Raw genomic sequence first — 14697 nt, forward strand, 5'->3', positions numbered from 1 at the left:
AGCCTATCATATGTGTGTGTGTGTCTGTGTGTGTGTGTGTGTGTGTGTGTGTGTGTGTGTGTGTGTGTGTGTGTTCTTGTCTATATTTGTCCCCCACCACAGCTTGTCAACTGGTGTTGATGTGTTTATGTCCTCATAACATTAACGGTTCAGCAAAAGAGACCAATAGAATAAGTAGCAGACTTATAAAAAAAATAAGTACTGGTGGTGATTCATATGACTAAAAATTCTTCAAGATAGTGCCCCAGCATGGCCACAGTTTAATGACTGAAACAAAAGATAAAAAGATAGCTGTTATACATATTTCTTATATATAATAATTTATATATAGCCTCTTATAGATCCTTAAATACAGTCTCATACTGGCCCTTTATTCTATATGGGTCCCTTGTAATTGTTTGCATCAATAAAATCCATTATAATTACCATCACCATCAATGTTTCAAAACTTTTACACTCTTATTATCAGAATGTGAAATGATATTGGTATGGTGTGGAGGAAAGGGTTGTACCCAAGTCCTTCAATGGCCCTTCAAGATCAGTGAGGCCAACATATTTGATACCCCTTGGAACAGTTGCAAAATGATAGTTTCTGAGAAAACATGAATAGGTGATAAGAATTCCAGTGAGATGATATTATGGAGAGGAAAAGATGAGTGGGTGTAGCAATTAGTATAGTGCCAGTGGGTAGAGACAACCTGGGTGACAAGAGGAGGAGGGATAAATGTGTCTGGACTTCTTGAGTGAAGGAAGCTCTAGACCAACCAGCTCCAAGAAGCATAAAAATGGCAGAAATAGCAACCAAATTTCCCTCAAATAACTCTCTAGATGATAACTGGGTAAACAAGGTATCATACATCCATACTCTTGCATTTTTTGTCCTATACATATGCAACATGAAAATGGGACTTCTACCACCCCTACAGGTTATGGGATTCGTCAATAGGGAACATATAATAAATATTGTGTTGCTGACATGCTCTGATTGGCCAGCTAAGCTCAAAGAGACCTTTTGTTAAGAGGAAGGTAAATCATGTTGTTGGCTATCATCGGCACTTTCATCAAACTGTCACTGCTGCCACCATAATAACCACCATTACCATTATCAACATCAAATTTTCATCATCATATTCTTACCACAACCAATACCATCATTACCCTGTCCCACTACTGTCATTATCACTGCCACCACCATCATCACCATCACCAGTATCATCATCATCATCACCATCACCATTGCCACCATCATTACCATCAACATTACACCATTACCATCATCATGTTCATCTCATCTCTGTCCCAGTCTCTTCTTATCTTCCACTTATCCTCCACATTCAGTGCTCCCCTCCCTTTACTACAAAGAAGCTTCACACTTCACATTTCATTCAGCCTACCTTTTGTTCAAAGACAAACATCCTTTGTTGATACTGCACTAAACAGGTCCCTAAACACAGCTGATTCCTAAATTTCTTCCATCTTCTCCTAACACTAACAGCTATCAACAACCAAGCTTAATAAAAGGCCTCTGTGTGATAGCTCATACTGCTATAAGTAACATCTAAATTACTTTCAAAGTCTACTTTCTTAAAACAAAAAAAAGGAAAGATTTATTGGCTAGTCCAAGACACACTAAGTCTGAAACAGAGACAGAATGGTCAAGGAATGAATCGTTTCAGTCATGGGTTTGCTGTTCCAACTATGAGAATCACATGAACCATAATATATACAACAGAACTACATCATCTTGCGTATCCTTCTTTCGTTTATGATAGCATGTTGACATTAGCAAAAATTTTAGCTTTTATATCTAAAATCGTTAGCAACAATCTAGAAGGCTCTCTTGTTGGTTCACCATGGAGAAATCTCTCTGTAGGAAGCAAGAGCGTCTAGATTAACATAAAGCCTTGTTGATTATTGTAATTAATGGACACCAATCAATAAATCAGTCTGCAGCTACTGTGGAAGGGTAGGAGACGGGAGGTGGAAAACTTCGAAAATATATTTCGTTGTTGTTGTGTCTGCTGCTATTTGTTGTTTTTTTTTTGTTTTTTTGTTTTTTCATGCTATAACTGAAAATGAATTATTATTATTACTTATTGTTGTTGTCTCTTGTTTGAATTTCGTGATTTATGTTTATATGCACAACATAATTCTTTTGGTATTTTGCCTTCATCATCATCATCATCATCATCATCTCTATTGTTGTTGGTATAGGCACAGGCATGGTTGCATGGTTAAGAAGCTTGCTTCCTAACCATGTGGTCTCAGGTTCAATCCCACTGCATGGTACCCTGAGCAAGTGTCTTCAACTGTAGCCCTGGGCCAACCAAAGCTTTGTGAATAGATTTGGTTGATGGAAACTGAAAGAAACCCATTGTATATGTGTGTGTGTATGTGTGTGTATCCTTGTCTTGACATAACATGATGGTTATAAATGAGCATCACTGTCACACAGGCGATGATGTTCACTTCCAGTCTTCCATAGAGAATCTGCCTGGTCATAGGGGAACATTACTGTGCTTAGGAACAAGTGAGGGTTGCAGACATGAAGGGAATCCAACTGGAGAATATCTGCCTCAAGAAATTCTGTCTGACCCAAACAAGCATGGAAAAGTGGGCATTAAATAAATTCCAATAAATTAAATAGAATAGTGGATTGGAGGAATCATTAACGTGTTGGACAAACCGCTTTGCTTTGCATCTTCTGGCACATTACATACTGAGTTCAAATCCTGCCAACTTTGCCTTCCCTCCTTCCAGGGTCAATAATTTACCAATCATGTACTGGATTCTCATGTGACTAGACTGGATAGTCTGTTCTTTCATATTCTAATGTTCAAAAGGTCCATCTTTTGCACAAAGGACTCAGTATGCCATTGCTGCAGTATTTGTAGAAATTCCTAGGTGGTGAGCAAGATTGTTCCCCATTTGAGAGACACAACTTTACACAAAGTGTCTCTTTAATCAACCAATATTCTCCATCCAGTAAAGGCCAATTTTGGGAAATATTGTCATGAGTCCCCAGTTGTTTTTTTGGGTTTTTTTGTTTTTTCTCAGTCTTTTTGTTAAAAGAGAAGCAGTGCTCATGATCCTTTACAAGGTGTTCAAAATTGTTGAAGAGAAGCAGAAAGGAAAATATTCACAAACTAGACACCAGGACAGATTGCTTACAACCAAGTGGACTTTATTAAAGTTACACAAGGTGCCAGTTGATGTTTAACTGAGCAATGGCTTAAGTCTGCCTACTAAGTAGGCCATATAGAGTAATTTTAACTCAGAATGCAAATAACAAATACATGTGAGGCATCTTATCTGACATACCTATAGTTCTGGCAGTTCACTGCAAAGGATAAGCCTCCATTTATCAACTCTGAAAAGATGTATCAAGTTGATAATGCAGTCAGAAGTAAATCAATCCTTGCATTTTGTAGAGGATTATTAGTAAGCAACACTGATGATATTCTTGGAGAGATTCTAGGTGTTGAAGATTAACTGACCAGTTTATTCTAAAAGACTTTCTGCTAAGGGATTATAGACAACCTACAGAATACTCAGGCACTAGCAGAACTACAAGGGGTGCATTGCCAGTGTAGGATAGATTTCACAGGCATAGTCAGTACCATCAACTGAACTTATCAAAGATGCATCCAAAGTAATGAAATTATTCTGATAAGCTTACAGTCTTATGGGATCGATCTGGTACTGGATAAGGATCCTAGATTATTTTTCTTATTTTTTACTTAATTTTTGAGGGCAGTCGGGTTCACTTTTAGCATTCACGTTTGTGAGAGCAGTCAAGTTTATTTCAGATATTCTCATTTTAAAAATCATCTTTAGCTAATCATTGAGAAAATGTTGGTATTGCCTTGGTGGAGGTTTGTGCTCTCTGAGTGCTCTTGTTGAGTTTAATTTCAAGATTTTTTACTAAGAGAGAAAGAGCTGGTTTCTAATCTAGACCCTAAGCTCTTTCATTGGAATTTCAACATCAATAGAGTATTTTTGCATGTATGTGTGTATATGTGCAACATTTGGAGTCAGTACATCTGCAGATTTGTATGTTTTGTTTTTTGTATATATTCTCATTTGTGTGTTTTGTTTTATGCATTTATTTATGCATTTATTAAGTATATATGTGTATCTAGACATGCTCATATATATACTTAAATGATAAACTTCTGAAAAGTTTTACTAATTTTTACAGTTCTCATGATGGCTTGGACCCATAGTCTTTAAACCAGCTTTTTCCTTTCTGGTTTTGAGAAGCCTAATTTCTCAAGATTGGTATTTAGGTAGTGTGTTATATACCCCAGTGCTCCAATAATTACAGATATAAGCCTGAACTTCTAATCTAGGTAGAGTAATTGTAGATTTCTCAATAGTTTCGTGTAGGTGTTTTCTTTTTTGCTGATCTTTAACCTTGTGTTAATATCCATATGTATGTATGTATGTATGTATGTATGTATGTATGTATGTATGTATGTATGTATGTATGTATGTATGTATGTGTGTATGTATGAATGAATGAATGAATGAATGAATGAAGATGAGAAATAAGTAAGTGGTATCAATTCCCAGACTGGGTGGTGCATTGTGTTCTTTGGCAAAAACACTTCATCTCACATTGCTCTATGATCACTTCGACACCTGACGCATGGTACATAATGCATCTGTTCAGACAATGTTGATCTGATGGAGAGAGTGAGCTTATGTGCAGCATGGACATTTGATCACTATAAGCAATTTGTTTGCACAGATTGTTTGGCAAAAGTTGAACGCTCATTTGTCATTTTCAACGGGAGAGTCCACCATGCATGTATGTATGTATGTATGTATGTATGTGTGTGTGTATGTGTGTATGTATGTATGTATGTATGTATGTCAGGTCACTTTCGAGTACTACTGGTAACATGTAACCCAGTACAACCTGTTGCATGGTCAGGTCGTCGGCAACTAAACCGGCAACCCTGCCAAGCTTGCTTGGTGAGGAGGGTGTTTATTGGACACCCTGCGGGATGAAAAACAAAACCCGTCAAAGGGCGGAGGAACTCTTGAGAATCAACGGCCATCCAATAAATGCCTTAAGGCTGTATCATGCGTGGGGACAAAGAAATAATCGGACTGAATACCCAATCGCACGGTTAAACCATTGGGAGTGAAGGACTCCTAGCCTTTGTTAGGGCATCCTTCTAGGAGAAGGTAACTCAGGTAACTGGGATAACTCCAACATAAAACCTGCGGTTCAGTGGTTACCGATGATGTTGACTTGTTCTTCTTTTTGGATTATAGCTGCTGTTGCTTAGTGAGTGGGATTGACTCAGTACACAGCCTTTCCTCACTTTAAAAAAAATCTTCTTGCACAGGCATTGCATGATAACAACATTGATTAAGCTTCATGCAATGGCCATACTCGATAACGAGGGGGCAGCCACCATGTATGTATGTATGTATGTATGTATGTGTGTGTGTGTGTGTGTGCGTGTATGTATGTATGCATGTATGTATGTATGTATGTATGTATGTATGTATGTACGCATACAAATACAGCAGGGGATTGGCTGAATCATTGGAGCATCAAGCAAATTAGTATATATTTGATTATGGCTCTTTATGCTCTGATTTCAAATCTTACCAAATTCAAGGTTAATTTTGTCTTTGATCCTTCAAAGCTCAGTGAAAACAGTACTAGGGTTCATTTAATCAACTAACCCTACGCCTTACATTTGTGACCCTGTGTTAGAAATCAATATATGTATTTAATCCCCAGCTATTGGCTCTTTTATTTCTCATTAATATGTCTCCAAACTTATTTCTTTAAAACAAAATTTGTGTAAGAATGTATGTTTGGCAAATTTAATCCATTATGAAAATATAATTTAATTAAGTTATTAAACTATCATTATTTCAAAGTTTTTTATTAAATTTTACTTTTATTTATTGATTTATTTGTATTTATTTTTGTATTTTTTTCTTTTTAAATTCTCTGCAGTTTGTCAGGAACACCCATTTAAAGACAAGTATCTCTTCTATCGCTTCATTGATTCTCGTTCTGATTGTGGTGGAAGTGGTGGTGGTGGTAGTGGTGGTGGCAGCGGAGGAGGAGGAGGAGGAGGAGGAGGTGGTGGTGGTGGTGGTGGTGGCGGTGGCGGTGGTAGTAGTGGTGGTGGTGGTGGTGGTGGTGGTGGTGGTGGTGGTGGTGGTGGCAGTGGTGGTGGTGGCAGCAGTGTCAGTGCTGGCATTGGAGGTGGTGGTGGTGGTGGTAGTAGCAGTGGTGGTGGTATAAGTGGTAGTGTTAGTTCTACTATCAGTACCATCAATCCTCACTCCACTCCGACTCCTCCAACAATGGAACTTAAACACTACGAGGAAGAATTAGCAGATGTCTTGAAAATGTTGTCTCAGATCGGTCCTGATGCCATAATGAGAATGATTCTTCGGAAACCGTGAGTGTATACTTTAGTCTTACTTGATAATCCTTTATACTGAACCCCAAAATTTTTACAGAGCCAGTGCTTCTCTCTACTAAACATAATTTACTTATTAAGTAGAAGAAAGAGAAATTAATCTCTCTCCTGGAGAGGAAACTAGTCTCTACATTACATTTCAAATTATATATATATATTTCATCATCAGCATTTTACTTTCACTTCCTATGTTGGCATGGGTTGGACAGATCATCATGGACTGAGTTGTTTTACATTAGGATCTAAATGTATATGTATGTATGTATGTATGTACACACAAACACATCTCTCTCTCTCTCTCTCGCTCTCCAGATTGAGGGACTTTTGTATTCCTCTGTGTGGTAAGAAGTTTGCTTCCTAACCACATTGTTCTGGGTTCAGTCCCATTTTGTGGCACTTTGGGCAAGTGTCTTGTACTATAGTCTCAGGCCAACCAAAGCCTTCTGAGTGGATTTGGTAGACAGAAACTGAAAGAAGCCCATATATATATATATATATATATATATATATATATATATATATATATATATATATATATATATATATATATATTATATATATATATTTATTTTATAGAAGGAGCTTCTACAGGACTAGAACTGTTTCATTCAAAAGAAATCATCAGGAAGGTTCCTGATGATTTCTTTTGAATGAAACAGTTCTAGTCCTGTAGAAGCTCCTTCTATAAAATAAATTAATTTACTCTGCTATGTATTGAGTACCTTATTTACTGTGGTTAACCCCGACTCAACCCGGGACCCACATATATATATATATATATTCATGTACATATCTCTGTCTTTGTGTCTGTGTCCCTGCACCATTGCTTGACAACTGATGTTGGTGTGCTTATGTCTCTGTAACTTAGTAATTCAGCAAAAGAGACTTATAGAACAAGCACTAGGCTTAAAGTTCTGGGGTTGAGTTCTTTAACTAAAAAACACTTTAAGGCAGTGCTCCTGCATGGCTGCAGTCAAAATGACTGAAACAAGTAAAAGAATAAAAGAATAATATATCCTACTCAGTTGAAGGATCTTGTTTTGTGGGTACCTAGCGACCCCATCTTTGCTGGTGTCATGAAAAGATCACCCAGTACACTCTATGTTGTGGGTAGCATTCAGAAGAGCATCCAGATGAGTGCTTATTAGTTCATGTCAAACTATCCAACCCATGCCAGTATGGAAAAAGGGGATGTTAGATGATGGTAACTGTCATGTATGATAGACTCTTCTTTTGATTTGAACGTATGAAAATACAGTTATGGAATCAACTGTACTACCTGTTCATTGAATTAGTTTACAATGGAGCTGAGCATTCCAGTGGTGCATGTATACTTAACATAATTCTCAGATATAGACTTGGTGTGACAAAAATATGACAAGACTGGGCCTTTGTAGTACAGATACAGTCAATTCACTGAACCCCTATAAAATTACACAGAATGCACAGAGTGCACAGAATGCATGGACTTACTGAATTCACAGAGTCAGAACAGTTAATGTAAAGAATACCATATGATAGGCTAACAATTCTACCAAATCACTGCCTTGCTATGGTAATTTTTATTGACCCAGAAAGAATAGAAGACAAAGTTGACTTTGGCAGGATTTGAACTCACAGTGTAGAGTGTCAGCACAAATGGTGGGGGTATGGCATTCAGTCCTACTCTCTAACATCTCTGCCAATTTCCCACCTGTTGATGTGAGTGTGCATGCATGCATGTAGGTAGATGTATAAATGGATATGTTTATCTCTCATTGATATTCATCAGCAGAGGATATGAACATCAACAAGAAAGCAAAAAGAAAATAGGTAGTTTTTTTTGCCTAATGAAATCCTTTGTGATGTTAGTTCAACACTGAGTGACAGACACTCCCATAATACTCTTGCCATCAGAAGTATAGTGAACCAGTGTTTGTTCCAATGAGCACTGTAGCTAACAAATTTCTTGTTCACCAATTACAATATAAAAATATATAATAAATAAATAAATTTTGTAACTTAGCACTTAGACATATATAGAGCAATGAAATAAGTACCAGAGTGAAAAAAGTACTGGTGTGAATACGATCAACTAAAATCCATGAAGGCAGTGCTTCAGCATGGCCATAGTTCAAAGATCACTAGCAGTTAAAGAATAAATACATTCAATATTCCACAGAAAAATAAAGGAAACAGAATCTCCAAGACTCCATCAGGTAAATTGGATTTTATATTAATACCACTTCCATAATGAGAAATTGTCAATCTGACTGTAACAAGATAGGCCCATGAGAAAAGTAATTGGTGATTTGAGAATTGGGCTGGAACTTGGTCAATTATTCCTAGTCTGAAAGAGAAAAATTAGATGGATGATTATTATTTCTGCTGTGGTTTAATATGGAACCTCTTTGATTACATGATGATAGCTGCAGATATGTGCAACAGTTGAACATGTAGATGTGAATACATTGAAGATACAGATGTGTGTATCAGCTTTAGAAGTTGACATGCACTACTGCAACACATGTTGCTAAAAATGCAGATCTGTGCCGAAGATAAAGTGCAACAGTTATGTGAATGTGTACTGAAAATACAGATATAAGATGAAGTTGTCTGCTTCAAATGCACACTTAAAGATGCAGTTGCATCATTTGGCAGCCAATTGAAATTATAACATTGTCTTTTATTGTTTTGCTTGTTTCAGTCATTAGACTGCGGCCATACTAGGGCACCAATTTGAGGGATTTTTAGCCAAACTTATCAGCCCCAGTACTTATTTTGTTTTTAGGCCTGGTATTTATTCTTTCGCTGAACTACTAAGTTACGGGGTGTCAAGCAGTAGTTGGGGGACAAGTACAGACAAAAGACATACACACATACATATATATGATGTGCTTCCTCCAGTTTCTCTTTACCGAATCCACTCACAATGTTGTTGTTGGTGGTGGTGGTGGCAGTGGTGGCGTCAGTGGTGGGGGCAGCAGTGGTAGTGATGGCGGTGGCAGCGGTGGTGGTTCTTGTAAATATTGTTTTTGTTGTTGCTGTTGTTATGCACACTGAGTATCTTACACCAAAATCCTTGGATTAAGCAAAGCCCTCTAAGTAGAATTTCATTTGCTGGGTGTGTGGATCATAGACTTAATATAGATTGTTTGTTGAATCAGTCATGTTAACTCTACCATCATCTGGCCCTTGGCTACTTTGAGTAGGGTTCATTCTGTTGCAAGCATTTGGGCCAACCCTCTGTTCTGAGAGTAGCTGCCTTCCCTCTTTTGACCAGTGTCAAGGGTCATATATGACCTCTCTCTATCTGCCAATACATCACTGGACTTGGATTACTGGTGCAGCAAAGAGGAGGAATATAAATTTCAATAGTGAAACTGGAGAGAAGATCAGAAGATGGTTTTGGATAAAGAAGATAAACTAGTGGTTTGCTGCTACTGGGATGCAAGCTGGGGCTTGATCAATCCTGGCTTGGTCCACTAGATAATGGTGGGGTTTGATGTGGAAAAACTCAAAAAAACTAATGAAACCGCAAAAATATCACTAAAAATGCATCCTATAATGATAGTTTGTAACATAGGTACTAGAGCAGAAATTTCATGGGAAGTGGTATAATTTGATAAATCCCATTAAATTAGTGTTACTTTATTATATTGAGCCTAGAAGAGTGAACAGCAAATTTGAGTTAGGTGAGATTTGAAGTTGGAAAATACAAAACAGTCATAAACATGAAGACATTTTCTCTAATACTATCTATTCTGCCACTCCAGTACCAACACAGTTTCTCTTACCAATTTTGCTACTCCAATAAGAATTTCTTTTGAGGAAAAACAATGCCGTTTTATTGTGGACAAAGAGCATAGTTGATTAAACCAACCCTAACTGGTATTTAGTTTATTACACGGTGTAACAAAATTTTTATTTATTTATTTTTTGTCTTTGGTCAGTAAGTGTTATTTCCTATACTATTTGATTCTATCTAGAAAACAAAGGAAATGACTATTATTACCTTCAAACTTTGCTTTTGTGACCTGGACATCAATGTTTTGAAACTGACTTATTTTCCAATACATTTCAGGCAGATTCAGCACTAAGTTGCTGAAGCAGAAATAGCATTATTGCAAATATTCAGGCTCAGCACCACAGATTTGCTTGTCAGTTGCTTGACTAACAATATGTGCATCTCTGTTCATGAGCAGGAGTGTGGGAGAGCATCATAGCCATGTGCTGAGAGGGATTTTTTATGGTTTGAATAAATGTAATAAAAGCAAAGTTTGAAGGAAATATTAGCCATTTTTCACACTTTCTGAGAGCAAGCAAATAGGAAATAACAGTTTCTATGCAAGGACAAAAATCGTGTTACACAGTGTTATTTATTGCTTCCTCTCCCCACACTCCCATATGCAATCAGGGTACAAAAAAGCAAATTGAAAACATTGCTGATGGGATTTGAGCCAAAAACCCAAGAATCATGAGATGGAACAAAAGACTGTTTGAAACTTATATAGTTGCAGGATACACTCATCCATCTCCACTGCATGTAGCAGCCCCAATAAATCTTAATAATATTCAAAAGAACAAACCTAGACTTTCTCCAGAAAGGAGGGGCCAGTTCGATAGATTTCTAAGCTTCAGTCAGTGGTATTTATTTAGCATCACCTTTCCAATTCTTCCCAACCCAATTACCAAAGAAAAATCAACTTTCTTAGAAATCCTTTGGCTATTACTGAAGAATCCTTATATTGAAGCAATATTGCTCTGAACATTTTCTATTATTTTTTCTTTATTCTTTTGTGCTTTTGAATATTATTGATTTCTTTTTACTTCATTTCCTTTGGTCTATTTTTATGTTTTTTGTATTTGTTGTTTTGTTTTCTGTGTTGTTTCAATTTGTTTTTGTCCTTTTTTTTTAACTGTCTTAACACTTTTCTTTCACAGTGGTGGGGGAAGGTTTCTTTGCTAAATTCTCCTATGAGGTTTTCATCGTTAATTATAAATGAAAGATTTATCCCCTGTAATCTAATCTCAGCTAACAGCTTTAGAAATGATCTATACACACACTTACGTGTGTGTATGTATAAAGACATGTCTATTTATATATGTATATATGCATGTGTCTACATATCTACATACATACATGTATGTATGTCTTTACGTATATGTGTATAGCAATATATATACATGTGTGTGTGTGTGTGTGTGTGTGTGTGTCCCATATTTGTCCAGAGCCTCTCCCTTTCTTTTTAATCACTCTCAACCCCTCACCAACTGTTCTTGTCAATCAAATCCTCCACAATGCCTCTCCTACGATGGCTTTTCTTCTTTGTAATTGAATATACACCCACTATTCAACACTTACACGCATGCATTCATTTGTGCACTCATATTCTCATACTCATATACTCACACACATTTGCGTAAATACATTCACACATACACCTTCACTCACTCACTCTTTTCTCTCTCTCTCTCTCTCTCTCACACACACACACACACACATGCATGCACACACAAATTCACAGAGGTACATATACATAAATGCATTCATTCAAGCACTCAACTCATTACATACAGAGTGATCAGTACTTTTTCACTTGCGTATATAATCCTGCATTCGTATACACATACTAATAAACACACTGTCATTCCCACACATTAACAAACATATATACATACTATTACACACATTATTGCTACAGCTGGGTGTTTGTGGGCAGATTTTTAGTCATTGTTGTTGTCCTTTCTTAAATAATTCAATTTGTTTATGTGATGAATTCTATAGTAGCAATATTTGTGGACTAAATATCACTATTGTCAGCATCATCAACAACAGTAGTAGCAGTATTTTCTGTTTGCTCTCTACACTAGCATGGGTTGGACAGACCCTCACAGTTGTTTCCTATTTGGAGTTTCTGCCCTTTGAGATGGGAGAGCCATATCTCATTTGCATGTTTGAATTTCGGAATAAATTCTATAGCTGGATATCCTTCTGCTTCTCTCTCTCACTGTCTTCTCTCCACAGTTCCTGTGTCACTCAACACCCTTTCATCTCTTCCTCTCCAGCCCAACCTCACAACACTTTCCTTCTATGGCCCTCTTTGGAATGACCTTTTCCACCCTCATCTCTTCCTCTGTTTATGTTCCCTTCCACTCACTCCTTTTGCCCACTTTCACCATCATAACAGGAGATAGCACCGTTATACAGCTTACCCTGTTCACACTTACTATTCTGTCCCTCACTTTTTCACAAATGCATGACATTAATTCCTTGCCATTTGGCATATCCATTCCATACTCCCCATCAACAATGTCTACACTGTTCCTGTCACCATGCTGTGTGGGAACCAACATGCCAAAAAATTTACCCAGCATTCCCTCTGCATGTCGTAAAAGGCAACTAAAAGAAGTTGAGGTAGGATTTGCATTCTGACCTCATAAAAACCTCACCAGCAACGACTACCCAAAAGAGATCCATGGGTCGGAGGGTTGTCACCTGAGTGGGTCAAAGGTGCCTTCCTCCAGGAATAGGGATTTAGCAACAAATGGTGGATGCAGCAATGCACTATTACAGCACATGTCCCCATACTACTACTACTATTACTACTACCACTACTACTACTACTACTACTACTACTGCCTCTTACAACAATAGTTTACCCTCTTACACCACCTTACCAAAAGTCACCACTCTCTCTCTCCCTCTCTCTCTCTCGGGACCTCTTCACTCATGCAAGTTACAAGGCTGGTGCCATGAAAAAAGTGTGCAGTAGACTTGATAAAGAAGTTGGCATTAGGAAGAGTATCTAGCTGTAGAAACCATGTCCGAACTGAGACATTGGAACAGAATGCAATTCTCCAACCCAGTGCTTTTCAACATTTTTGCTGGAGCGGAACCCCAAGGAAACATTCCACTGGCTCGAGGAACCCCTGTGCAATAATTTAATAGTCTTATGCACACATATCTGCACAGGAGAATTAAAAATTACAGCCGATTTTAGCAGTTTTGTAACTTCTTGCAGAACCTCTGGACTGTACTGGCGGAACCCTGGTTGAAAACCAATGCTCCAACCCACTGGATCTTGTCAATCCAACTGACCTAAACCATGAGAGCATGGAAAGAGAGCATAAAATGGATAATGATGATAATAATGATTGATGTGTGTGTGTGTGTTTATCAAAGTATACAGTATTATAGATTCATTTCAGATGATCTTACTAATCAGTTTTGCACTTGGTGTTAGATCACCAGATATTAGCTAATGGGTCAGTTAAGCAACATCATGTGCTCTTCAGAGGTGGCAGGTGTGGAAAAAATAAGGCAAAAGAGAGACACCATATTTTTTTCCATATCTGCCATATCTGAAAAGTACATTGTGTTACTTAACTGACTTTTATCTAATATCCAGTGATATGCCCAGTGCAAAACTGATTGGTGAGATCAGCTAAGATGGATCTATAATGCTGTAGACAAATATACAAGTGCATATTTTTTCTGACTTATGGATTTTTAGGCGACTACATTTTATGTGTATATATATATATATGCTTAGCCACCTCTTGCAAGGGATTATGACCTAGAGACTTGCACCACACTTTCACTAATTGTTTCATAAAGGTGCATAGCCTTGTGATTAGGATCTTGGTCTCACGGCTATAAGGTCATGGGTTTACTTCCTAGACCAGGCCAGCACATTGTGTCAATGAGCAAAGTACATCATTCCATGTTACTACAGTCTATTCAGCTGAAAATAAGTACCAGCCAACTGCTAGTGCAGCTTTCTATCTCCCTCCAGCTGCCACATCCTTGATGGTCAAGAGAGAGAGAGAGAGAGAGAGAGAGAGCCGAGGGGGTACCTATGCCTGCTCGTGACTACATAGGCACCTAAAATCTTAAGCAATATATATACATGTATGTGTGCGTGTGTGTGTGTGTGTGTGTGTGTGTGTGTGTGTGTGTGTGTATGTGTGTGTGTGTGTGCGTGTGTACATATACACACAGACATGCATAATATACTATATGTAATATATCAATACATGTGTATGTCTGCTTGTATGTTGCTTATGTTGATATTTTTTAGATATTACTATTCCCCACACCAGTGTTGTACTTGCACCAGTGCTAGATAGTCACTGATCCTATGTCGTTTTCATCCATCCTTTTCAAGGCTATTGTTTTTATTGTTTTTTTCTAACAACCCCCACTAGAAGGCTATCCTGGTGAAGGTGCCAATTTAATCAATCATAGCCATAT

At 37.6% G+C, this 14697-nt stretch overlaps 1 protein-coding gene across 1 annotated transcript in view; it reads left to right on the forward strand.

The window, feature by feature from the left end:
* Positions 1–14697, forward strand: part of LOC115210368 (rap guanine nucleotide exchange factor 4) — an 853913-nt gene that overhangs the window by 743121 nt on the left and 96095 nt on the right. Inside the window, exons 8-9 of the mRNA XM_036502201.1 lie at positions 5987–6055; positions 6326–6440. Of these exons, the coding sequence (XP_036358094.1) occupies positions 5987–6055; positions 6326–6440 (184 nt within the window). The remainder of the gene's footprint in view (positions 1–5986; positions 6056–6325; positions 6441–14697) is intronic.

Source organism: Octopus sinensis, linkage group LG4, assembly GCF_006345805.1.
Source record: "Octopus sinensis linkage group LG4, ASM634580v1, whole genome shotgun sequence".
NCBI classification, from domain to species: domain Eukaryota; kingdom Metazoa; phylum Mollusca; class Cephalopoda; order Octopoda; family Octopodidae; genus Octopus; species Octopus sinensis.